At 38.2% G+C, this 23,698-nt stretch overlaps 2 protein-coding genes across 4 annotated transcripts; one reads left to right on the top strand and one right to left on the bottom strand.

The window, feature by feature from the left end:
- Nucleotides 1–90: 90 nt before the first annotated feature.
- LOC117297464 (transcription factor BTF3 homolog 4-like) lies at nucleotides 91–7,060 on the bottom strand. 2 transcript variants are annotated; one of them, XM_033780514.1, is made up of 5 exons: nucleotides 6,964–7,060; nucleotides 5,735–5,930; nucleotides 5,003–5,149; nucleotides 3,564–3,684; nucleotides 91–3,032 (listed from the first exon to the last, which is right to left on the bottom strand). In XM_033780514.1, the coding sequence occupies exons 2-5, from the start codon at nucleotides 5,906–5,908 to the stop codon at nucleotides 2,989–2,991; spliced, it is 486 nt and encodes a 161-aa protein (XP_033636405.1). In that variant the 5' UTR covers nucleotides 5,909–5,930; nucleotides 6,964–7,060; the 3' UTR covers nucleotides 91–2,988. The 2 variants fall into 2 exon arrangements, with proteins under 2 accessions (XP_033636405.1, XP_033636406.1); XM_033780515.1 differs by having other exon boundaries at nucleotides 6,889–6,976.
- A 311-nt stretch (nucleotides 7,061–7,371) lies between these two features.
- Nucleotides 7,372–23,528, top strand: LOC117297797 (protein HGV2-like). Of its 2 annotated transcripts, XM_033780944.1 has the most exons (15): nucleotides 7,372–7,508; nucleotides 8,766–8,876; nucleotides 10,341–10,534; nucleotides 11,091–11,567; nucleotides 14,070–14,191; nucleotides 15,307–15,374; nucleotides 15,913–16,083; nucleotides 16,699–16,756; nucleotides 17,276–17,348; nucleotides 17,559–17,641; nucleotides 18,931–19,008; nucleotides 19,785–19,856; nucleotides 20,098–20,160; nucleotides 21,037–21,198; nucleotides 21,878–23,528. In XM_033780944.1, exons 1-15 carry the CDS (start codon nucleotides 7,468–7,470, stop codon nucleotides 21,944–21,946), a joined length of 1,842 nt encoding a protein of 613 aa, XP_033636835.1. In that variant the 5' UTR covers nucleotides 7,372–7,467; the 3' UTR covers nucleotides 21,947–23,528. The 2 variants fall into 2 exon arrangements, with proteins under 2 accessions (XP_033636835.1, XP_033636836.1); XM_033780945.1 differs by lacking the exon at nucleotides 11,091–11,567.
- The last annotated feature ends 170 nt before the right edge of the window (nucleotides 23,529–23,698 follow it).

The following is a 23,698-nucleotide window of genomic DNA, read 5'->3' as shown; positions in this document are numbered from 1 at the left end:
AAGCACTAACATTTGCTTACCGTAAGCAGCGCTGTGAAATTTTGTATTGACATTTTACTTGTTAAACCAATTCACTATTAACATTCAAAATAGTTTGTTAAGCCATTCCACAGACCTTTTATTTCAAAGCTCAAATTCCATAATCACATCCCTCAAACAGAGCTCTACAAATGGGAGGACTAAAGGGTGGTGAGGTACTAAAAACAAATCTTATTTAAGTATAAACTAATTGTTTTCACATAGTCTACAATTTTCAATTGATTGGTGTCCAGGCCAGGTTTTTTTTTGAGATGCAAAGAAAGAGGGAGATCACGAACACAGGGCACATATATGGCTCAGTCTATTTATCTTGTTCAACCCCAAGTTATTTAGGTACATATAATAACATTGTCTCTTTGAAATTTAATACCAAGTGAAAGAACAAAGTTCACAGAACAACAAATGTACATGTACTGTGGGTTTTCAGTTCCACATGCTTGAAACTCCAAATCATAGCGTTTGGTCACTCAAACTTAAGAATTTCCTGCCATCCATTCTTTTTGGGTAATAATATGCTTAAAGTACTTATATTAATTACATTAAAGACTTATAAGCAGTCAGAATTTCTAAAGGGTGGGAAATACATGTGTTTTATTTCACAAAGATGGATCTTAAGATATGTATCAATGAAACATTTGGTGACACTAGGTGGAAGATTTAAAATCCACCTATTTATAAGAGATCAGTGGTGAAATTCTTTGTTCTTGGGAAAGAACGTAAACAACTGAAATTTACCTAGTAAGTCTGCTGCCACCTAGTGTTCCCTAGTCTCCCATTGATTATCAAAGTGTGATGTCAGAATACAAGTCACTATGGTGGCGACAACTCTTCTCCAAGTTGAATCTTGGTGCTTTGTAAACACGTTCATGGTCTTTCAAAGAATGTCAGGAGAAATATAAACGACTTTGACAATCTTAGTGTGAACAATAGCACAATAACAAAATTCAGATGAAAATCTCATAAGGAGGGGATTTTATGCAGGCAGCTCCGAAAGACAAAACAACCCCGCCCCTACCCATTAATTTTAACTTTCAAAAAGGGTCAGTGTCATACTCATCAAAATGCTTCAGCATAAAAATAATGATGTAATAACGAAAAACAATTGGCTGGGAACATATTGCTGTGCCCATGTTGCCCACCCTCCTGCTAAGATCCGTTTGGTTGTGCAGTACTGAATCAATAAATCAGACGAGGGGATAGACTATCAGGAGTAAGGGTCACTCCCTAGAGGGCTCCCTCTCCCAGTGAAAATACAACAAGATAAGTGGTGGATAAGATGGATTTCACAATTTGGAAGATCAGGTACGGTGCATATAATTTGTTGGGCAGATAATAACAGTGCGTCTCCAATAGAAACCATCATGGCTTTAGATTTTTCAAATAAAAGTACTTCTATAGAATGTCGGAAAACATGCGACGTATCTAGCAAAGTCTTTAGCTTAGTGTGGTTACAACTAGATCCTTATCCATGACTTTGGAAGATACATGTAATACAGTGCGTCTCCAATAAAAAATAAACCAACGTGGCTTTAGATTTTTTGAATACGGTACAAGTATTTGCATAGAATCTGTATCAGACAACTCACAATGTCTCTAGCAAAATTTTTAGCTTACTGTGGTAACACCTAGATTCTCGTCAAGGCCCAACTTCATAGAGCTGCTTCTGCTTAGTGCAGTTTCTGCTAAGCGAAAATGGGCAGGATACCAGTCACGGATACTACATGTAAAATGGCTTTTTGGCTGGTAACCTCTTTCTGATGAGCATGTTATGCTTAGCTACTTTTTGTGGTTATGCAGCTCATGAAAATGGTTCAGGTCTGTATTTCTTTCAATACAACCACTTCAGCAAAAGGTCACATTCAAATTGACCTCTATCCGGACAAGCCCATAATCTCACCCCAAATCCTACAGATTATAACTCCAAATCATATTAATAAAAGCTGTAAATAACAAAAGTAAATTTTAGAGTTTCCACTATATAGAAAAACAAAAGTTGAAATTTTCTTATAAACTTCAATCAACGACACACTTCGCATGAGTGCTTTTTAATAATTAAAGTTGGTGCACCCAGTTCGTGCCATCTGTACACAGGCCATTCATCCTTACAGATATATTACACAAATACAACATGATTTCATGGTGGATGGTGGACACTTGACTGCCCTATGGTAATTTGGAAAATAACGAGCAATTTGCGAGTTAGATTTCAATAATGTCTAGTACAATGACTTGCTAAGTCACAGTTACCGCTTACATTTTGAATTCCTCAGACTAAAGAGACAGTTGCTATGTCAAATGGTTTGGGGCAAGCTTTCGTATAGGAACCTCCAGCTGAGCAAACCCTGGTACATGTACCATTGTGCCATACACATCCATTCAGAATTGTGTACGGGTGTTCACCGTTCTTGATAGTCTAGGGAATTCCAAACTGAAGTGTTAACTTGTGATCAAGCACTTCATTGTACCAGACAATTATTCAAATCAAACGCGCAAATGGCTTCAAATTGACAACAACTTTCCTTGGCCATTTCCTCCAGAGTGATTCCCCATCAAGGTGGGTGGGGAAGGGGGGTGGGGAGCGAGAGAAATAATGTCAACCATCCAACCAGACGAAAAACCGCATTCTATTTGTTTTACGCTACCTCATTCATACCTTTAGTATATTCACACATTTTTCTGTCGGCTGAAGTATTTGTCCCCGACCCTTTTTCAAAATTGTGTAGTTTTTCAAGTTTGTGTAGCCACCAAAGCAATACAGAAAACAGAAAATATTCCCTGCATATAAAATATGGTTCAGCATGCACAAAGTCACAGAATACAGAGATAAAAGGGATAGGTAAATTTAATGAGGTGGATATGCAGACAATCGACCAATCAGAATGTTGGAATGATGTATGCTTATGAATATGAATGAGGTATTGTAAATGAAAATTCCAGTTGACTGCAGACTTAGGATTCTTCCTTTGATGGTGCATCAAAGTCTTCAACTAAATCTGAAACAGGAAAAAAGAAAAGAAAAATTAAGATTAAATATTTATTATAATTAAGGTAATCCATGCATCTATCTCTACAGTATGAGGAATTCAAATTTACGCAGTTATGTGTGACAATGAAATACAATTGTACAAGACATTCTTTGAATCTACGTGTATCTCCCAAACAGCTTATTCAGATGTTTCTCAGTTAATATTACTTGATTTGGGGATGAGCAAAGGAAAATTGACTACAGTGGGATTTGAAACACTGTCCTCCAGTTTAACACGCCGGCACTCTACAAACTGCGCGTTATATAAAGGCCATATTTGGCGGTCTGCCTATTTTGTAAAATCGTTTAAAATTTACCCAGTCAGTTTCCCTTCATCATCGATCATCGTAGGAGCCCGAGGACTCCACAACTGTCCACTTCTCCTGGGTTGTGTGGCTTGTGCAACTTACAGTTTGTTATTTAATTCTATTTTATGTTATCATATTGGAAAATGTTGGTTAAACCCCGGGGTGTGGGGTGGGGGGGCCTGGGGCCTTACCTGGCACCTGCTCATCATCCTCATCGATGGTATCAGGTTTGGTTCCAGCAGCTTTGGCTGCTTCCTGCATGGCAGGTAGCTTGGCCGCAAGTTGGCGGAGACTGTTGTGATTATCCACTCCCTGTTTGCAAAGAAAAGATGACACGCAACACCATTTAGATCTTGTCACAACAGGCCACTTTGCTTTGTTTTCGAAAGGGCAAGGGCACCGAGGCATTTTCTCCTTGGTAAAGGGCACCCTATGAGGAAATTGTAAAATTCTAATGAAGCATTTTACGGGCACCAAGGCAATGAGCAGGGGGCAACCGCCTTTGTTGCCTCAGTGAAGTATCAGGCCTGTTACAATGAAAGTAGCAAAACATGGGCAGGATTGTACAAACATAAAGGGGCTGTGTCGTCAAGATCAAAGCAGGCCTGTAACTGCACATGGAATCATGAACTGTCTTTTAGGAAAACTAGGTGGCAGCAGTTGTACCAATTTATACCACTGTACTTGTTAATGTGCTCGTGGTCTGAACTGCATTTAATCAATGTAAGATTACCTGTAATAGGCCTGATACTTCATGAAGGTTCAGGGCTCAAATAATGCTGGGAAAATCCACAAGACCAGCTAGGCTTGTAGCCAAAATCTTTTCCAGAAATATTTTACACAAACCACACACCATAATTCAAAATGAGAAAAACTCAAATTATCTCATTTGTCTTTAGGGCAACTATCCTTTGATGCTTAACAAAATAGATATTTATCAGACACAAAAAACATTAAACATCATTGGCCTACTATTAAAAAAAAAAGATTCATTACACACATTGAGGTATTACTATTCAATGGGAGACTTTTGAGATGCTGGCGGCAGCAGACATAACAGGTCCTTTTTTGCGTGCCAGATGAAACCGAAATTTATCATCCCTGCATCAGGGTTGCTGCCATTTCTACTGCCTCCAAGGACTCCAAAGTCTCCCATTAAAGGCAGTGGACACTATTAATAATTACTCAAAATATTTACTAGCATAAAACCTTACTTGGTGACGAGTAATCGGGAGAGGTTGATGGTATAAAACATTGTGAGAAACGGCTCCCTCTGAAGTGACATAGTTTTTGAGAAAGAAGTAACTTTCCACGAATTTGATTTCGAGACCTCAGGTTTAGAATTTGAGGTCTCGAAATCAACCATCTAAACGCACACAACTTTGTGTGACAAGGGTGTTTTTTCTTTCATTATTATCTCGCATCTTCGTCGACTGAGTGAGCTCAAATTTTCACAGGTTTGTTATTTTATGCATATGTTGAGATACACCAAGTGAGAAGACTGGTCTTTGACAATTACCAATAGTGTCCAAAGCCTTTAAATCGTGACACAAAAAGGGTAACAACAAGTTCATTACAGACTAACGGGGGGAAAAAAAACCTTAAGAACCTGAGGAACGTTTGAACTCACCAACTGGTTAAGGATACCGGGTAGCATTTCTGAGAGCTGTTTCAACTCGGCATGGCCGGTGACAGCAAATGTGTTTGCACCTAGTGACGCTTGTACCTTGGGGTTGTTGAAGTGGATTACTGTGCCATCGTCTTTGATCATGTTGACCTGCAAACAATGGATAACGAAAAAGTAAAAAAAAAAAAACATTAAAAAAACCCATACGAGAATGGATGTATGGCTTAAAGTGTTTTGATACCTTTTGTAGATCAGGTTTTTGGCAATGACATGAATCCCTACTGACTGTAAATAAAGAAATATGTAATATAATTTACCTGTAGAAGTTTCAGCTACATAAGTCATCAAGTTATTAAAAAAAGAAAAAAGTCAATACGACAGCAATGATTTCAGGAGAGTCAAAATAAGTTTTGTCAGTTTCAGGGCTAGAATTTTGTGGTGAAATCCTCAGGACTTGTAGTTCACAATTTTTACTGGACCAGAATTTTAAACAATCATTTAGAAAAAATACATTTTATAGTGTTGTGTTTGCAGGGGTGAGGGAGTCTGCTTGATTAGTTTGTTAGTGTAAATTTTCGGATGCACCTTTATTGAGCTGGTACATTTTTTTAAATAAATTTTCAGGCTGTATTTTGGTGAAATTTTTAATGGAATTTTTATTTTAAACCCCAACATATTTTGCCTTCAACAAAACTGAAAGACATTTATCAAAAATGTTATCTGTATAAACTATACCTCTTCGATTCCTGGAATTGTGTTGACACTCAGCTTCTTGAGACTATTCTGTAATTTTTTGTCGTCTGTGGCTGACGTTCTGTGGACGACCTTCTTTTTTCTCCTTGCTGTTCCCTTTCCACCTATCCGTACCTGCTCAACTTGTTTCCTCAACTTCTCGGCTGCCGTGTTCATAATGAATTTGAAAAGTATACGACTGTAAAAAAAAAAAAAATAATAGTTAAAAAAAAAAAAATTCACGTTGTTAATAAGAAATCTGAGGCAAAGCAATGGTTCAAAACATTGGCGCGCTTGTTTTTATTTTCACTCTCGGCTGGAGAGTCGGGAGACAAAAACGGAATACACTTGTCTTTCAAACGAATTGTCAAATTTTTGTTTTTTATTTTAAATTTATGTTCAGAAAGTTTATCAACAAAGAAGTTGCAGCACGGGAATCTGCCAGCTCGATTTTAAATTGTTGTATTCCATCATCGCTTTGTTTGCACTTTGTCACAAGGAAGTCTGAACTATCATTATCATTATAAGTTAATGAGCAGATGTTGTTTTATTTTCTTCTAAGTTTTTGAACAAACGAAAGTACCTACTTCACCATTTAATTAATTAGGTTTGAACATGGTTTACCACAAAACAAAGATTGGGCCACAACTCTCATTGTGTAAACTGTATTGTAATGTAACAATACAAAACTGATTGTAAATTATAATAAGGGCAAAATACTAAAATGAGGAAACTGAAAGTGTTTGAATTGTGATGGTCATGTCATGAACTGGTTAAAAAAACAAAAATTATTTCACTCCGTTGACTCGAGTGAGAACTCTTCCTTCATTTGTAAAGTTTAAAAAGTAACTGTTAGTTAGTTACAATTTAGCCTCTGCTCAAACCTTCCCAATAATCCCAGCTTTAAGTTAAAGTGACTTCTTCAACAGTTCAAAACTGCACTCCCGCAAACATAACTGTTAATACGGCGTCTTCTTCTGATCAGTCATGTCAATGTTAAAACACGCACGTGCACTGAAACCGAAAAATCAGCCATGTCGTTACGGAATGCTTTTATGCAAGGAAACGAAAAACCATGCCCGAATAAATCTATAAAAAATCATCAAAATATACATTATTTCAGAAAGTGATAGACACCCTAAAAACAGAATACATACCTGGCAATACGTAGCTTCTATGAAACTATTCAATTCATTAAAACAATAAAATAACTTCGAAATTTGCCTACTTACTTTCTGAAAAGATTATTTGTCACAACTTCGTCGCCTGCACACGAGGACTCCAAACGAACATGCGCAAATATGGCGGCGCTACCAGTGACGTCATGGTGACAAATTCCAGAGGATTGAATGCAACAGTCGTCGGATCACAACTTCTTTGTTTTTCATGCCGAAATTTTAGCTTGCATCATGAAAAATACAAGGAATGTAGTTAAGAAATCAAGTTCTACTATTTCTATACACCCAATATAACTTCAAATTTGTTCTTTTTTTGCGACTTTGATTTTAACAATTTACAGAAGATATCTGCGGGGAAAAATATGATTACAGTTTCATTCTCTACAGAGGGAGGGTGAGTGTTTAGTGGAATAGCCAAGTGCCTTCAAAGCAATTTCCCGCGAAACCTATCTGAACCTATTCATTTATTTTTGCAGTAGCGCTGCTGAAGAACGCTGCGTGTCTCCACTGTCTCTAGTTGAATCTCTACGTTTTCTCCGGGGAAAAACACCTTTCGAGATGTCCGAAGCAGGAGCAAGTACCTCCAAAGGGGAAGTTAGGTGAGTCCTTCATTTTCTGTAGAGAAAGAAGTGTGAAATTGCTGAGAAATACATCGCAGTTTTTTAGTTTTCAGTACAGAACAACAGTACACACACAGTAAATGTATGCTGCCATTGTTGACCCCTTATTGACAGCGCACAGCACATGTTCAATGTGCATTGGACTGTTGGAGATGTGGTTTCTTGTGGTTTCTTGGTTTTGAATGGTTTTGAGTTTTGTAGAGAATGTCTTTTGTTGTAACGTCGGATCGTACGAAGATGACTAGCATAACATTCCAAAGTTAAGGCGGTGCCAACTACTATTTTCCTTCACCGTGAAAGAAAATTGAAATTCAATTTGTGTTCAGCATGTTCAGGGTCAGAATTGCTTTTTTCTTGCCTTTCCTTTTCTTTTTTGGATTATATTCCGTTTCCGGATTCAATTATTATTATTTTTTTTATTTGGGGGGGGGGGATTTTTATTCATTTCCCATTCGCCATTTTAACAGATTCTTAGGATTGTTTTTGGAAAACTTTCCGTATTCTGGCTCTGCAACCACTTTTCACTTATTTTTACAAACACTAACAAAACACTCAATCAGTCAGGAATATCTCATCCAGTAAGTTATTTCAAACCAATGGAAAAGTGGTGGCAGGATTGGATAGGGAAAATTTTCCAAAGCATTTTGCTCTGTTTCATGATGACAATTGGTTTGTACACGGAACGGTTGCAGTGGTCAAGTGTTTCGTTTGCCTACTAGTACTACATCACAGAGAGAGACATAGACAGGTTATCGGGGGCCAGGTATTGATTGTCGGAATACCCAGAATTCAATGAAGTTGTCAAGAGACGAGAGGGCGCAAAATTTGTTGGGATGCTGTTTCATTAAAAAAACACCCTGTTGCGCATCATGGTTCCATCTGTTTATATTACTTTTCTTCCCATGATGGGACACAACAGAATGTCTTCCGACTCTTTTTCTCTCTCTGTTTCGCCTGTAATCTTCCTTAACCAGGGATTTGATTTCTTTGTTTTTAACAGGAAATGTGTTTCTTTGTTTTAATTATTCTATTATAACTTCTAAGATCAAAATCATCAGAAAACGAAGATAAAACCACATGGAACACCCCACATTGCAGAGTAGGGCTCTAAACTAAAGATAAATGTACGTTAGGCTTTGAAACTGCAAGCTTTCACGGTCATAGTTCAGTTTTGTTTTTTTCAACAGTCTTATCACATTCCTGATGATTTAACTTTGTTGTCTTTTGTTGTTATAGTTCTGATGTAGACGTAGAGGCAGCTACCCTCCTTTCCCAAGGTCGGCGCAATCTTTTGGTTGGAGATGCACCCAGTGCTGTGCAATGTCTGGAAGAAGCTGCTGCTTTGCTGTAAGTAGTTTTGAGTCTTGACAAAATAAAATAGCGAATCATGCCAATATTAGACTGTGTAAGCGGTGGCCTGGCCTGGCAGTTAAGAGCACCGGATTCAAACTCTGGTGTTTCTGAATCTGATCAGCAAAGTGTGGGTTCAAGTCTCAGTGGTGGCACCTGTGTCCTTAAGCAAGATGCCTCTGTCTTCGGATGGGACGTAAAGCCGTTGGTCCTGTGTTTTGTGTAACGCATGTAAAAGAACCCAGTGCACTAAATCAAAAGTGCAGATCTCATAACTCAATCATAGTCCCACATACCTTGCCGGAAAATTCTGTATATGAGCTTTGAGCGTCACTGAGTGACATGCTATGTATATAAGAAGCTGCTATTATTATAGGTTGACCATGAGGTCATACAAGTTTTTGTGAGAATCATGACTTCTTGGCACCTCACATACAGTAGCAGCTAATAATAGTAGCTACATGTACAACATGTATTTTGGTACGGTATTACATGCCTCAATATGAACCATGAGTAAGCTTGGGCGATATCGATTTATTTTATTCACGATATATCGCCGACAATATATCGCGATATTCTATATAATCGCGATTAATTAAATTTGACATCATCAGTCTTCAAACTCCAAGTGAAAGTTGTAGAAGAGACAATCATAGCATAAGAGAGGTGTTCTAATGACCTATTCTTCTGGTTTTACTCCAAACCCATGGGGTGCAAGATGTCTAAGCTAGCAAATACATCGCGATGTTTAATCAATATCGCGATATATCGCGATATATTGATATTTCGATTAAAACCAAATCCATCCGATATCGAAATCGTTTCCAAATTAATATCGCGATATTCGATAATATCGTGATATCGCCCAAGCTTAACCATGAGCTACTCTGCCCTGTGCTTTTGCTGCAAGTGCCCTCTTCAAGATTCCATTTTCCTCGTACAAGTGCCCCTTGCCAGAGGAACATTCATGTGCCCCTTCAAGAACAAAGTTCATGGCCTGTACTTATTTTATTTCTCTCCACAAGTTCAACACAAACAAAAGAGTTCAATAACCTAAAATAGATAAGGCGAAGGCGATACTGATCGAGAACTTGGTGTATTAGTGTCTTGCCTCGCCTTCCACCTCTGGGACCCCGGTTCGAATCCCACTGAGGGCACTATGTGGATTGGGTCTTCAGTCCCTACCTGACTGCGTGGGTTTGTACCCTGGAATAATTCTCTTGGGTTTTACTTCCACATCTAAAACTGAAATTTCTTCATCATCTTCTCTTCTTGTTTGGTTGAGAGTACATACGAGTATTCATCCAGATCCAGATAAATAAAAAATCTCAGAACCTGTCTAGAAATTAATGACGAGTGCTTTGAGAAGCCAATAGATTAAGCACTGTACAAGAAACTAGTTTGTATTTTAACTAATAGACAATGTTTATTGCTATTCTGTCCCATTAACCACCACGGCAGAGGGTCCAAGTATGGGGAGCTCGCCAACGAGTGTGGTGAGACGTACTACTTCTACGGCTGGGCCCTGTTGGAGTTGTCCCGCATGGAGACAGGGGTCCTGGGTAACGCACTGGATGGTGTGCCCGATGAGGAACAGGGAGACTCCGACGGAGAAGCTGAAAATGTTGAAAACCCTGACAAAGTACCACTAGAAGGTAAACTTAAAACACTCATCAATAGATTTGAATATTGTCTGCAGGCAGGGTTTTAGTTAGGATTTGGTCAAGATTCCCAAATTTGGTTGAAATAAAAGACTGGGTGTTCAAATTGTTCACTTACAATATATTTACATGTAAAGGACAGATAAAGCCGGATGTTCAAATTTAAAACAGTGTGTCCAAAAGACACCCAGACACCGCTCTGGCTAACACTCTGTCTGCAGGTCTTGCGCTTGAGCATTTTAACAAGTAGTCTAGCCTAGTTAACTGTGCGCCTTACTTGACTCCAGGAAATTACTCTGTGAAAATACACCCTTATAAATTTCTTTGCTAAGCAAAAATTTAGTGGGGCACTAGTCACAACAATGTGAACTTAATGTAGTTTTGGCTGGTAACCTATTTCTGTTAAGCAATACTTTTCTGTGCTGAGCAAGTTTGTTGAGCTTTCACAGGCTTTATGAAATTGGGCCTAGAACATTTTGAAAATCAACAAAAAGAAGAAGAAAAAAAGAAAGAAGAAAACAAAATTGAAATTCTTTTATGACCTCTTCAGAGAAGGAAAGGGAACAAATTTTCCACGATGTTCAGGAGGCTCTTGAGTCCAAAGACGAGTCCAAAGATAAGAAAAATGACAAGGAAGGGAACAAAGAAAGCGCATCCGAGAAAGAAGACGATATGATGGAATCCGGCAAAGAAGCCACGGATAAAGAGGAAGATACAGATGACATCGCTGATAAAAATGACGCCACCGAGAAAAAAATCGTCATCGAGAAAAAGGACGCAACCGATAAAAAGGACGTCACCGATAAAACGGACGTCACCGATAAAACGGACGTCACCGATAAAACGGACGTCACCGATAAAACGGACGTCACTGATAACAAGGACGTCACCGATAAAAAGGACGTCGAGAAGGAGCAGAAAAATGATGACGAGGAGGTCCAAATGGATGTGGACGGGGAGGCTAAGAAAGACGAGACCAAAGACAGTGATGGAAAAGATGCTAAGAAAGACAAGAAACAGGGAAAAGGTAGAAGGTTTTTTTGCAGATGTCACGCGGCCACACAGCTCACTGTTCGCTTCATTTTTATTGTCACTTTTGACTTGCCAACCGGCAGGCGGCAACAGTTTTGTCTTTCTGTTAACTAACCCGGGTTGTAAGTGGTATACTCACGATGGAAACATCAAGAAAATATTTTAACATTAACACTTTTTCCTGTAAGGGGCCACTCAGAAATAATGTTCATAAAATTGCACTTTTTTTTTTAATCTTTGAACTTTGGGTAGGTGTGTCAGAGAAAATTCACTTGAAATAAATTATAATACAAAGTGGGGGTTTTAGAGGGAAACAAAACAATTCCTTTGGTCACTTTGAGATCGTCAGTCATGTCTAATTTCAAGGTGATTGTGAATTTCCTCTTCACATAACATGAACAAAGTGCATGCTGGAAGCCAGAAAAAGCCGTTGAGCTGGGATAGCATTGGTCTAAAATATCGGCTACATCTGAGACAATACTTTGCTCTTTGATGTATCGTTGTATACTTGAACAATATTTGTTTAAAACAATAACAAATTTGGGGTGTGTGGGTTAAAACGATCGGTAAAAAAGATTGAAATTTTTAAACCTTGTTTTTCTGAATGGACTGTTCAAGTTAAAATGTTTACCCTGTGTCCCCATTTGCTTTTTGTCTTTGTAATTTAAAGATATTTATCACCTTTTAATTTGTTTATTTCACATATAGTCCTTTTCACACTGTATCTCTTATCCGTGTGGAATACAGCTCTGGCGAGGCCCTGGAAGTTTTTTCATCCAACAGTCACCCTGGTACGCTTTCATGCTATCCCTGACTAGGTCCCTCTTCCGCAGGGTTCCAGCTGCACGTTTTCAAGAATACTCCAAGGTTTTTACCGCTAACCCCTTCTCCAGAGCAGGGGTGGCTATTTCCCAGGGTAGATTCGGGGGTAATGTGATCCAAGTATGAAAGGGCCGGCCGTTAATTCCCCAGGGTTGCCCTCGGGGAATCGAGTAATGTGAAAAGGGCTTTAGGAGTTTCAAACGTTTTTGTTTTTGTTACCTTAAGTTATTGCACTGTTCCTTTTGTTGTTAAATGTGAGCTAATCATTTGAACTTATTGATGATTTTTATTTTGTTTATTCAGGTATTCAGGTATTTTTTTTTTTAGTGTTGATGTTGGCCATTGCACATGTTAATTAATTGATTTTGTTCATTTCAGCAAAAATTTTGTTTTTAGTATTGACCTACGGTTACAAAAATGTAACTTTGGTGGCAATGCCACTTTTGTTTCATTGTTGATCAATCAATTGTTGCACAATTTGTTATTTTGTCACCATTCATAAATTTATTAACCTTTGTATTATTTATTTGAAGGTTTGTTTTCATTTTTATCACTTTGTTCATCATTTAAAATGTTGTTAACCTCTAGAGTAAAGGGTATTATCCCATTGGAAATTTATTTAAAAATAATTACCATAAACCTTGGTAGAGAGCACTGGAGAGCTGTTGAAAAACAGGGAGAAGGCACTAGACACCTTTGGTAATTGTCAAAGGCTAGTTTTCTCAATTGGTGTATCTCAACATATGCATAAAATAATAAACCTGTGAAGCTCAATCGGTCGTCTAAGTTGCAAGATATTAATCAAAGAAAAAACACCCCTGTCGCACCATGGTCACACAAAGTTGTGTGCTTTCAGATGCTTGATTTCGAGACCTCAAGTTCTAACTCTGAGGTCTCAAAATCAAATTCGTGGAAAGTTACTTCTTTCTCAAAAACTTTGTCACTTCAGAGGGAGCTGTTTCTCACAATGTTTTGTACTATCAACCTCTCCCCCTTACTCGAAATCAAGAAAGGTTTTATGAAAATAATTATTTTGAGTAATAACCAATAGTGTCCACTGTCTTTAAATGTAACGACCCCTTTGAAGTAACTTAGTTTAAGAGAAAGAATTAATTTTTGTACAAATTTTTAACAAAATGTCTCATCAAATCAAATCAATTGTAATTAAATAGCCTGAATAGTCTATTAAAGGAACACGCTGCTTGGATCGGTCGAGTTGGTCTATAAAAAGCATTTGTAACCGTTTGTTATAAAATGCATATGGTTAGAAAGATGTTGTAAAAGTAGAATACAATGATCCACAGAAACATGCCCCGAAATTGCACGGTTTTCCTTTTACCTCGTCGACTAACACGGTCGGCCATCCGAACATGTTAGTTCGCAAAGTGAAAGGAAAACCTCGCAATTTCGAGGCAAATTTGTGTGGATCATTGTATTCTACTTTAAAAACATCTTTCCAATCATATACATTTTATAATGAACGGTTACAAACGCTTTTTTTTAGACCAACTCGAACGATCCAAGGCAATGTGTTACTTTAAAGTCTACACCATGTGAACTGGGTCAGCCCTTGAATGTAATATTCCTACTTTTTTCCAAGGATCAAATATCACTCCTGAAATATGACCTCAATTAAAAAGTATTGATCAAGTTTTCTTTCTTTCCATTTTGTCAGATGAGGGAGCAGGACCGAGCGAGGAGAAGGCAGAAGGAGGGGAAGGAGATGAGGAGGAGGAGGAAGATGAAGGGGAAGATGACGGAGATGAAGATAAAGCCGAAGGGGGTGAAGAAACCAAAGTAAGACAATGTTGATGAAAATGATAAAGATCAGGGCTGGAATTTTAAACTTGAACACCGGCCTGAGGCCTCTTTCCCATTGTAGGTCTATTGCTGTAGCCAGCCTCTGTCTATTCCTCAGATGTTTTCATGGTATGTGCCACCAGTGTGTCTGACCTGGGCCCAATTTTATAAAGCTGCTAAGCACAACAATTTGCTTCAAAGCATGAAATTTTTGCCTTTACAAAAACAAGATTACCAACCAAATCCACGTGATTTTTAGGATAATCAAACAACAGCTGAATACCAGTAACAAGCAATATGCAACAAATGGAAATTTTGGTTAATAATCCTGTTTTTATCAAGGAAGAAATTTCATGCTAAGCAAATTTCATGTGCTTAGCAGCTCTAAGAAGTTGGGCCCTGGTTCCTCCTACATGTATCAGGATGTTTGAGCGTGACACATGGCTTTCTGCTTATTCTCACCCATACACTCTTGATTTCCTGAGATGCAAATGGCTTTATTCACGTACATGTACTACATGTCCTTACATGTTGCATGTGTCTCTCCATCATACAATCTAGATTGTTATACCTCGGTAACAAACTGTGAAGTTTGATTGGTCGAGAACCAATCATGTGACGCGCATCAAAAACACATGTTACATGGCTCGACGGGCCGGGTAACATAAAAAGTGATGTACACCGGTGTACATCACCTTGATCGTTCCTGGCGATGGGCGATTTCCAGCGCTGTGTACAAAATAACCGCAGGTTCGAGGGAATTGTTTCTTGTTCGTCTGCTTATTAAACACTGAATAGTCCGTCATAATAATGTTTGAAGATGACAACAGAACTTCGAGAAGAGGAATAACAATTATACAAAGGTATAACAAAACAATTGTTGCACGCTGTGACTGGGGTCCACGAGGGGAAATGGCACCCTCGGCTTTGCCTCGGGTTCCATTTCCCCCCTCGGGTGTACAAAATGTCATGGACCCCGTCATAGCATGCAACAATTGTATACTGATTCAGCTGTCCATAGTTGTTGTCAACTGAAATATTTTCTTCTTTTAGAGCTCCTGATAAATATTTCTAAAGTTTTGCTGATTTTCAGATTTTTTTTTTTCTTTCAGGAGGAGGAGGTGTCGAATTTCCAGTTGAGTTGGGAGATGCTGGAGCTTGCAAGAGTAATATTTTCAAAGTAAGATAACATTTTTAATGATTTTGATTATGTGGACTTACATGTTATAATTGGTTCAACCTACAACTGTGGGGATTAAAGGCACTGGACACTAAACTGGTAAATTACTCAAAATAATTGTTAGCATAAAAACTTGCTTGGTAACTAGCAATGGAGAGCTGATGCTAGTATACGGCATTGTGAGAAATGGTTTCCTCTGAAGTAATGCAGTTTTTGAGAAAGCGAAATCTGTTCACTTAAATATTAAAAGACTTTAGGCCTGAAGCCTTTTTAGGCATATGAAAGCAAACAAGTTTGTGCAACAGGGGCGTTTTTCTTTTATTATTCTCTCGCAACTTTGATGACCAAGTGGGTCCAATATTTTATGCATGTTGGGATACACCAAGTGAGAATATTGGTCTTTGGAAATAAAAGACCAAACTGGTTTAAATATAAAAGTTTTGGACAAGACCCGAATTGTAAAAGATTTTGTCAACTTCTATTTTTTTTATGGCAGTTTTAAAATGTTTTTTGTATTCATCTTGGTTGCCTTCCTCAGGCAAGACAAAGACAACAAAGAGTTCAAACTCAAGGTTGCGCAGGTTTACCTGAAGCTCGGGGAGTTGGGTCTTGAGACCGGTCAGTACGGTCAGAGCATCGAGGACTTCACCCAGTGCTTGACCAGACAAAAAGAGCAACTCGAAGCGGACAGCAGATTACTGGCTGAAACGTATCCTTTCTCGTCACTATTAACGTCTCATTAGCTTGTCTACAGACTATATCTACCCATCAAGACCAAATGAGCGGAAAATTTTCTTTGAACAGTTTTCTGCGAAGCAAAACCTGGTAGGGAAATAGTCCCAGATGGTAGTTTGGCTGGTAACAATCTTTTGGTATTAAAGCAATTGCTTTGTGCTTATATTTAGTGTTTAACCAGGGATATGAAAATTTTAACCCAAAACCTTTTTTTTTTCCAAAACCCAACCTCAATTAATTGAACAAAATTGTTTTTATATATTTAATAACCTAGATCTAATTCATAAGAAAATGAAGAAAAAAACCATATGAAACACCCCAGATTGCAGAGTAGGGCTTTAAGACCAACGATAAATGTATGTAAGCAAGCTGGCTTCGCACTTGGAAGCGTTAGCGCTCGTGAGCTTTCACGCTTTGCGCATTTCTGTTGAGCTTCGCTGCAAAATACATGAGATAATTTCCCAAAGTTTGTCGTTTGAGGCAGCTTTCTCTTTTATGTAATTTGGTAGTTGCATATCCGCAACTTTTTTGGTCGAAAGTAATACGTCTTGATATAATTTGTAGGACTCCTTAACCTCCTGACAACCAGATACTATAACTTGGCGTTGGCGTACTCGTTCGACCAGAAGTTTGACAAGGCCATTGAGGTATGTAATTAAACAGCTAAGATTTGGGCGTAAACAAAACAATATATTGACATTCTTTACCAAATTTCATTAGCGTTCTATCGAACCTGATAGTAAAAAAATCAATGTGTCCTTCCTTTCCTTTAAAGATGTTAGCCCCAGACACTCTCCAGGGAGAAAGATAAACATCTTTTTCTTCTTAAAGAGAAAGGGAATTGATCAAGTCAGTCGATCTTGAATGCTTTGGATGTTTTGGACGAGTTACTCGTGCTAACTTAGGACTAGCTTTAAGTTTGTAATAACTCACATGACGAGTCCTAACTTAGGACTATCGTTGTGAAATTGACCCCAGGAGTGTCATTCCTTCACAGACATGACTCACTAGAAATTTTCAATATTAATATTTACATTATTATTTCTGCTGCAAACGGCGTGGTAGCATGTGTCCTAGCTTAATCCTCGTTTTTGTGGAACAAGGTATCCCAACCTCTCAAAGATGTCTCAATGTTTCTCCGCCCTTTCTTTTTTCTAATCCTGTAGAGCTTTGAGGAATCCACAGTGGTGATTAAGAACAGAATAGCTACGCTGAAGAAGAAAGCAGACAATCAAACAGGTAAAAAAAAGGCTTTCCTTACTTGTTGGTGCCTTTTAACCTCTGCCCTCGCCATTTGTACCCCATGGCAAAGAAAATCAACTATAGTGTCTTGCTCAAGGACTTGAAAACCGCCTTGAAAACCCATGATGAATAGCTAAATGTAATGGATTCGCTCTGTTCAGCATCCAATATTTGTTCCCACCTTTTTTGAAATTTGTGTCGTTACAGAGAAGCCCAGTGAGGAGGATGCGCTCCATGACCAGAATGAAATGAAAGAGCTTGAGGCACTCATTCCAGAAATCAAAGTCAAGGTATTGATCGGTCTTTTGCTTCTTCCCGTTTGTCACACTTTATTGCCTCAACTAGCTTAATAGTGGCTTCTTATATAGCTTCTTATTTGTCGCTCAGTGACACTCAAGGCACTTCAATATTCTGTATTTTCCTGCAAGGTATGTGGGACTACGTTTGAATTATGAGACCTACTCCTTTTATAGCACTGTGTAATGTTTTACAAGGTGCTGTGGCGCAATATGCAGCCAATCAAACCAGGAACACGTGCCAAACCTGTTTACATCAAGTGCACTGGGTTCTTTTGTGTGCGTTACACAGTATAGGGGAGCAACAGCTTTACGTCTCATCCAAAGGACGAAGCATCTTGGTTATATTGCTAAAGGACACAGGTGTCCGACTGGGGTTCAAACCCACACTCGGAAACACCGGAGCTTGGGTCGGATGCTCTTAACCGCTAGGCCATGACATCTTAAGCACAGGGCACTGCAACAGTTGCTGTGGGTGCCGTGGGGGTATTTAGAGGCCTGTGTACTTGTATTTTTTTCCACAGGACTCGGAGGGGGTCATGGATTTAAAGTCTGCCTGAAAACAAAATATGATTTTTTTCTTTCCATTTTTTAATAAGTCGTGCTCTTTGGTCTACTTCTCCAGCACTGAGGATACTGTTCCCTAATAAGCTTGGGCAATATCGATTCATTTTATTCACGATATATCGCCGACAATATATCGTGATATTCGATATAATCGCGATTAATTAAATTTGACTTCATCAGTCTTCAAACTCCAGTGTTTTTAAGAGTTTTATTCTTTACGTATACAATTTTTGTATATTTGTATTTTTATGTGAATTGCCGAATAAATAATAATAAATAATAATAATTTAAAAAAAGTTGTAGAAGAGACAGTCATAGCATAAGAGAGGTGTTCTAATGATACATCGCGATATTGCGATACTTAATGGATATCGCGATATATCGATATTTCGATTAAAACCAAATCGATCCGATATCGAAATCGTTTCCAAATTAGTATCGCGGTATTCGATAATATCGTGATATCGCCCAAGCTTATTCCCTAAAGATCATTGGAATCTATAACTTTAGGGGTTATCAAATGGTTTAAATGTCATCATTTCAATGTACCTCATAAGATCTGGATCCCAGTTTCTGACTTTTTTGTCAGCAGTGACTCTCATCCCTATATGCAGTGCTTACACACATCGCTGTATGGGTATAATCGAATAATATTCTTTATCCCCGATGCAAGTTCAACATTTGTTAAAGATACTGTTTGTTGTTGTTGTTGACAGATTGAAGATGCTAAAGCAGAAAAGACTTCAGCAGAAACGGCTGCCGGACAAGCAAAGACGTCTGCCTCATCGAAATTTGTAAGTTCCTATTTTCCCTGGTTGTTTGGATTGACAAATTGAAACAAAATACTGTTTTTGTTGGTGGGCTAGATCTCCTGTTTGTAGTGTGTATTATAACTGACCTAGAATAACAAGGAGGTCACGGCTGACCATGGCATCTTTTGCCCCTACTAGTCTTTGTCTTGTGTACAATGCCCTAAAGAGGGTAGCCCCAAATGTACCCACACTTCAACACACTGTTTTCCTCTTGCACATAAGTACCCCCCCCCCCATAAAATCCTCTGAAGCATTTTTGAGATTTCATGCGCACAATAAAGACACAATAGGGAGGGGGTACACACCATGCTCCTTTTTAAGCACCGAATGAGGCCCTTGGTGCCCCTTGGTTTCCCACAGACTCTCCAGTGGAAGTGCCCTTTGTAGAATTAAAATGGCATTGTCCTCTCAAAGATGAAATCCCAGCCGTCACAAAGAGTTGGGACTCGTCTTAGCTGGAGTTAGGACGAGTAACTCTTCCTAACTTAGGATTAATCTTAAGGTCTGCATGCTACAGTGCAGGGTTGGGACTCATTCTAAATCCTAAGATTAGTCTTAAGTTAGGACGAGTTTAGTGAAATTGACGGCTGGCTTGTTTTTTTAACTACACGTACATAGTTCATGTCGTTATTTCTTCAGGAGATATGGAAACTTTGAATCTATGAAAAGCTTGTAGTGCTTGCCAAAATGTTCCTTGTTTTAAAATCGTTTATTAAATGTAAAACAACTAATTATAAGAAACGTCTTTTTCCGTTCAGGACCTCGGAGCATCATCGTCTTCATCATCGTCTGGTTTTGCACCCTGTAGTTCCTCAACTCAAGCCAAACCTGTAAGTAAATGTAGCACATCTTGGGTAGTCAGGGCTTATATGTGGCGGGAAAATTGCACTAGACGGCAGGGTTTGTAGTTTCATTTTGTTTATTTCGGTTGTGAAGCCGATGACTCTCAGTAAGTGTAAATTGTGAACCCAGGTATTTCGCTCCTACCCCAAATTGTATAATGTCAACAGTTAATGTCAAAAAGACCTACCTTCATCTTTATTGTCTTCTTCCATTTGTCTCTTTTAACAGATTGCAGTAAGAAAGGCTGCTGATGCCAAACCAGATGATGTCTCACATCTTGTACACAGAAAGGTAAGCTGATGACTTGTTGACCCCCAGTTCACCCCCAATGACCATATGATTTCTCACCACGTACTAGTGTTAAAAGGGGTGGCAGAAATACTTTGTATGTGTCTACGAAACCCATGATAACATCTCTCTCTCCTTTAAGGTTGCCTTAAAGAAAAAGTATTCCTTTTGGTTTTGGAACCATTGGGTTGTTTTAATCCTATGTAAATTTATTTTTCAAAGGTGGTCACGTCTTTGAGATATCTGTAATTTTGAATTTATTATTATTATTATTATTATTATTTTATTCGCCATAACAGTACAAAACAAAATACATTGACAACATTATACCCCAAGATGGGCAAGGGACAACAAAAGCAAATACATACTATGATCCGTAGATCTGTTGCCCCACATCTGGGGTACACAATAAAATTAATAAAGATTTAACATAATATAGTACACAAAGCAATAATAAAAGCAGAAAATTAAAAACCAATAGAAAATGATAAATATATATTAAGAATAAAAAATAAATTAAATTAAATTAAATTAAAAATAAATAAATAAGTAAAAATAACAGATGGGGTAAGGATAATACACAATCTTTGAGGCAGTACCCCCATTAACGCTTCTCAGATTCAAATTATGGGGGGACAAAAAAACCGATATATTTTTCCATAACCTCATTACTTCTAAGTGAAATGATTCTCAAAATGCTGTGTACTATCGAAAGCTGATGTACTTCTAATCATGTATGTTTTTATTGCCATTTAATTTTAAGAGTGATTACCAAACGAATACCTTCCCTTTAACTGACCTAATTATGAGACTGCCGGTCCTATGACAAACCCTTTTGACCTATACACTCATCATGACCTCTGACCTTTATGTCAGCAGAGGAAGCCAGAGGAGCAAGCTGTCGAGGAGAGTGCAGGCAAGAAAAGCCGATCCGAGGATGGGAGTGGGGATGCCTCTACGCCAAACGGAGTCAACGGTGTCAATGGCTCCACAGAGAAGATAGTCCCTAATGGAGATGCTAAGCATTCACCAGAGAAACCGGTAAGCAGGGAATGGTGACTTCGGCCGAACGTTTTGATCGATCTCTCCGATCGTCTAAAAATTGCATGTTAAATGTTCCTATGAGTCGGAAATCATGGGGTGATAGGTCAACTTCGCATGCTGGACTCACTCGCTGGAGTGTTGAAAGATTAGTTTGAAAACATACTTGTTCAATATGGCTTTTCTGTAATAGTTTTCTGTCTGTGTGAGGATTCCGACAACTCTTTTATTTACCATGATACACTGCAAATATGGCCTCTCCTTTCATTTCTTGCAAATTCGATGACCTTCTTCTTTAGTCCATTAGGGCGTCAGCCTTCCCGTGGTGATCCAAGATATGAACTCCTTCCACGCGTCCCTGTCCAGTGCGGTCTTCCTCAGGCCATAAAGTCTCCCCCATTAATTGCATGAATGTTATCTGTCCACCTCGCCTTTGGCCTTCCTCTGCTGGCGCGACCAGCAACACGTCTGTCCATACATTGCTTCTCCAGGTTATCCCCATCTCTTCTTGCAATGTGCCCGAAATACATAAGTTCGATGATCAATTGAGCTAAAATTGTTCACAGTTTGTTATATGCATATTTTGGGATACACCAAGTGTGAATTCTGGTCTTTGACAGTAACCAAACCTGTCCAGTGTCTTTAAACAAATCTTGAATCGTTTCTTTTCACAAAACAGGAAATCAAGGTCAAACAAGTTGAGAAGACGTCAAACGGAACGAGCGAGCCCGCCGTCATGGAAACATAGATGCCAACATAGTTTCTCTCTGAGAAGAGAGAGAAAAAAACCTCACATTCTCCGACGACCAAAGACCTGAAATGATTTCAAATCAACCACTTGTGATACTTCCATTTGTACATCTTTAGAAAAAAAAAAACAACAAAAAAACTCGGAACAACTTCCACAACATAGCGTTGTTTTCATTATTTAAGGTTTAACTGCAGTTATCTACTTGGTCATTTCTGTTGACTGTGTAGTCTGATTTGTATATAAGTAAGTATTTTGTAGGCTTTTTTCTTGTGTTCTTTATAGTTTGCAACTTTAAGGGTTTATTTCGTCCAAAGAAGAGATTCCTTCGACAATTTGGTGCATCAATTTTGCTACCTGTGGCTCTCAGATTGCTTGAAATGCTGAAAATTATGCTGAGCAGAATAAGGTTGCCAGCTATAATACCATTTACATGTACAAAATGTTAGTGGTATCCTGCTTAGTTGTGCTTAGCGGGAAAATGTGCAGCAATATTTTCTGCTTAAAGCAGCTGTATGAAATTTTGCTAAGGTCACAGGTATACACATTTTGATGCAGGAAAATGTCAATGGGGAAACTAGACATGACAAGATGATACCTTAATGCAGTTGAATTCGACTTGTGAGCAGTTTGTGCTAAAAAAAAGTAATGAGTTTAAACAGTTATTTGTGCTATGAGCAGTGTTGTCATGTTCTTTGTAAATCATTATCTTTCTGAAAAAGAACAAAATAAAGTTTATAAATCCCCAGATCAAAAAAAAAAATCATCTCAAAATATATTTCCTAAATAAATGATTTACAGATCACAAACTGTTATATATTATTTGCCAAATGTATAGGAATTAATTATGCTTTTGGATTTAGGCTGAGTGTAATGTAACTTTTTCTGTGCTATTCTTGAAGAAATGTTGTGTTTTTGTTTCCCTTTTGCCAAAGCAAAAGTCTTAAATGGCGACGGAAAACTTAGAAACTGTATCAAGGGTTGTTGCTAGTATAGACTCTCCATTTTACTTGCATATTATATATGTCCGTGTATACAGGGTTTCCCATTCTTACTGGAACGCTCTTCAATCACGTAAAGCTCAATGCGCAGGTTTTTAAACTCGCCAAAATGACATCATTAATCAACGATTCCCTTGGTACATTATCAATAAATAACGCAGAGCTACCAAACTTTCCCACTTCTGCAGAAAGTTCCCTGAAAAAAATAACAGTCTAGTTTGTCCTTAATGGATGTAGGAAACTCTGCACTTGCGCATGTTTTTACAGGTTAGGGTGGATTTTTTTGCTGATGCGCGTGTGTACTCCACATTACTCAATATTCTTCGCTTACACGGCTAGTGAAGAACAGTGATTGCAAGCTTAGTTTTCGGCAGTAAGCACAGCCATGAAATTAGGCCCTTGTGCTAAAGGTAACACTTTTCTTCTCGCATTTTCCCATCGCCAAGTTAAATTCAGGATACATCATACAGCCTTTTTGTACATGCATTTTCATTCCATACTCTTTATTTTGTTGGACACATTTTTGTTTGACATACATTTCAAGAATAATAAAAAAACAGTTAAGTTTAATATTAAAGCTATCGATTGAAAGGATTATTGCTTTATGTGTGCCCTTGTTATTAACATAAAATTATCTGCTCAGAAGTATATTCAATGTAATGAGTAAAAGTCAATAAACATTCAAAAATGCATACAAGTTTTGAAAAGTAGATCAAAATTAACAAATGTATGTTTGACTTGGAAAATGAAC

The sequence above is a fragment of the Asterias rubens genome, chromosome 12, assembly GCF_902459465.1.
Source record: "Asterias rubens chromosome 12, eAstRub1.3, whole genome shotgun sequence".
NCBI lineage: Eukaryota > Metazoa > Echinodermata > Asteroidea > Forcipulatida > Asteriidae > Asterias > Asterias rubens.
This window is presented reverse-complemented; position numbering and strand designations above follow the sequence as displayed.

What these genes read in the sequence shown, in the direction of transcription:
- LOC117297464 (XM_033780514.1), bottom strand. Translation starts at nt 5,908, where the DNA reads ATGAACACGGCAGCCGAGAAGTTGAGGAAACAAGTTGAGCAGGTACGG. An exon ending in CCGGTATCCTTAACCAGTTG is followed by an intron (nt 3,685 to 5,002) that starts GTGAGTTCAAAC and finishes CTTTGCAAACAG; the next exon opens with GGAGTGGATAATCACAACAG. An exon ending in GGATGATGAGCAGGTGCCAG is followed by an intron (nt 3,033 to 3,563) that starts GTAAGGCCCCAG and finishes TTCCTGTTTCAG; the next exon opens with ATTTAGTTGAAGACTTTGAT.
- LOC117297797 (XM_033780944.1), top strand. Translation starts at nt 7,468, where the DNA reads ATGTCCGAAGCAGGAGCAAGTACCTCCAAAGGGGAAGTTAG. An exon ending in GAAAGCAGACAATCAAACAG is followed by an intron (nt 17,349 to 17,558) that starts GTAAAAAAAAGG and finishes GTGTCGTTACAG; the next exon opens with AGAAGCCCAGTGAGGAGGAT. An exon ending in CACATCTTGTACACAGAAAG is followed by an intron (nt 20,161 to 21,036) that starts GTAAGCTGATGA and finishes TTATGTCAGCAG; the next exon opens with AGGAAGCCAGAGGAGCAAGC.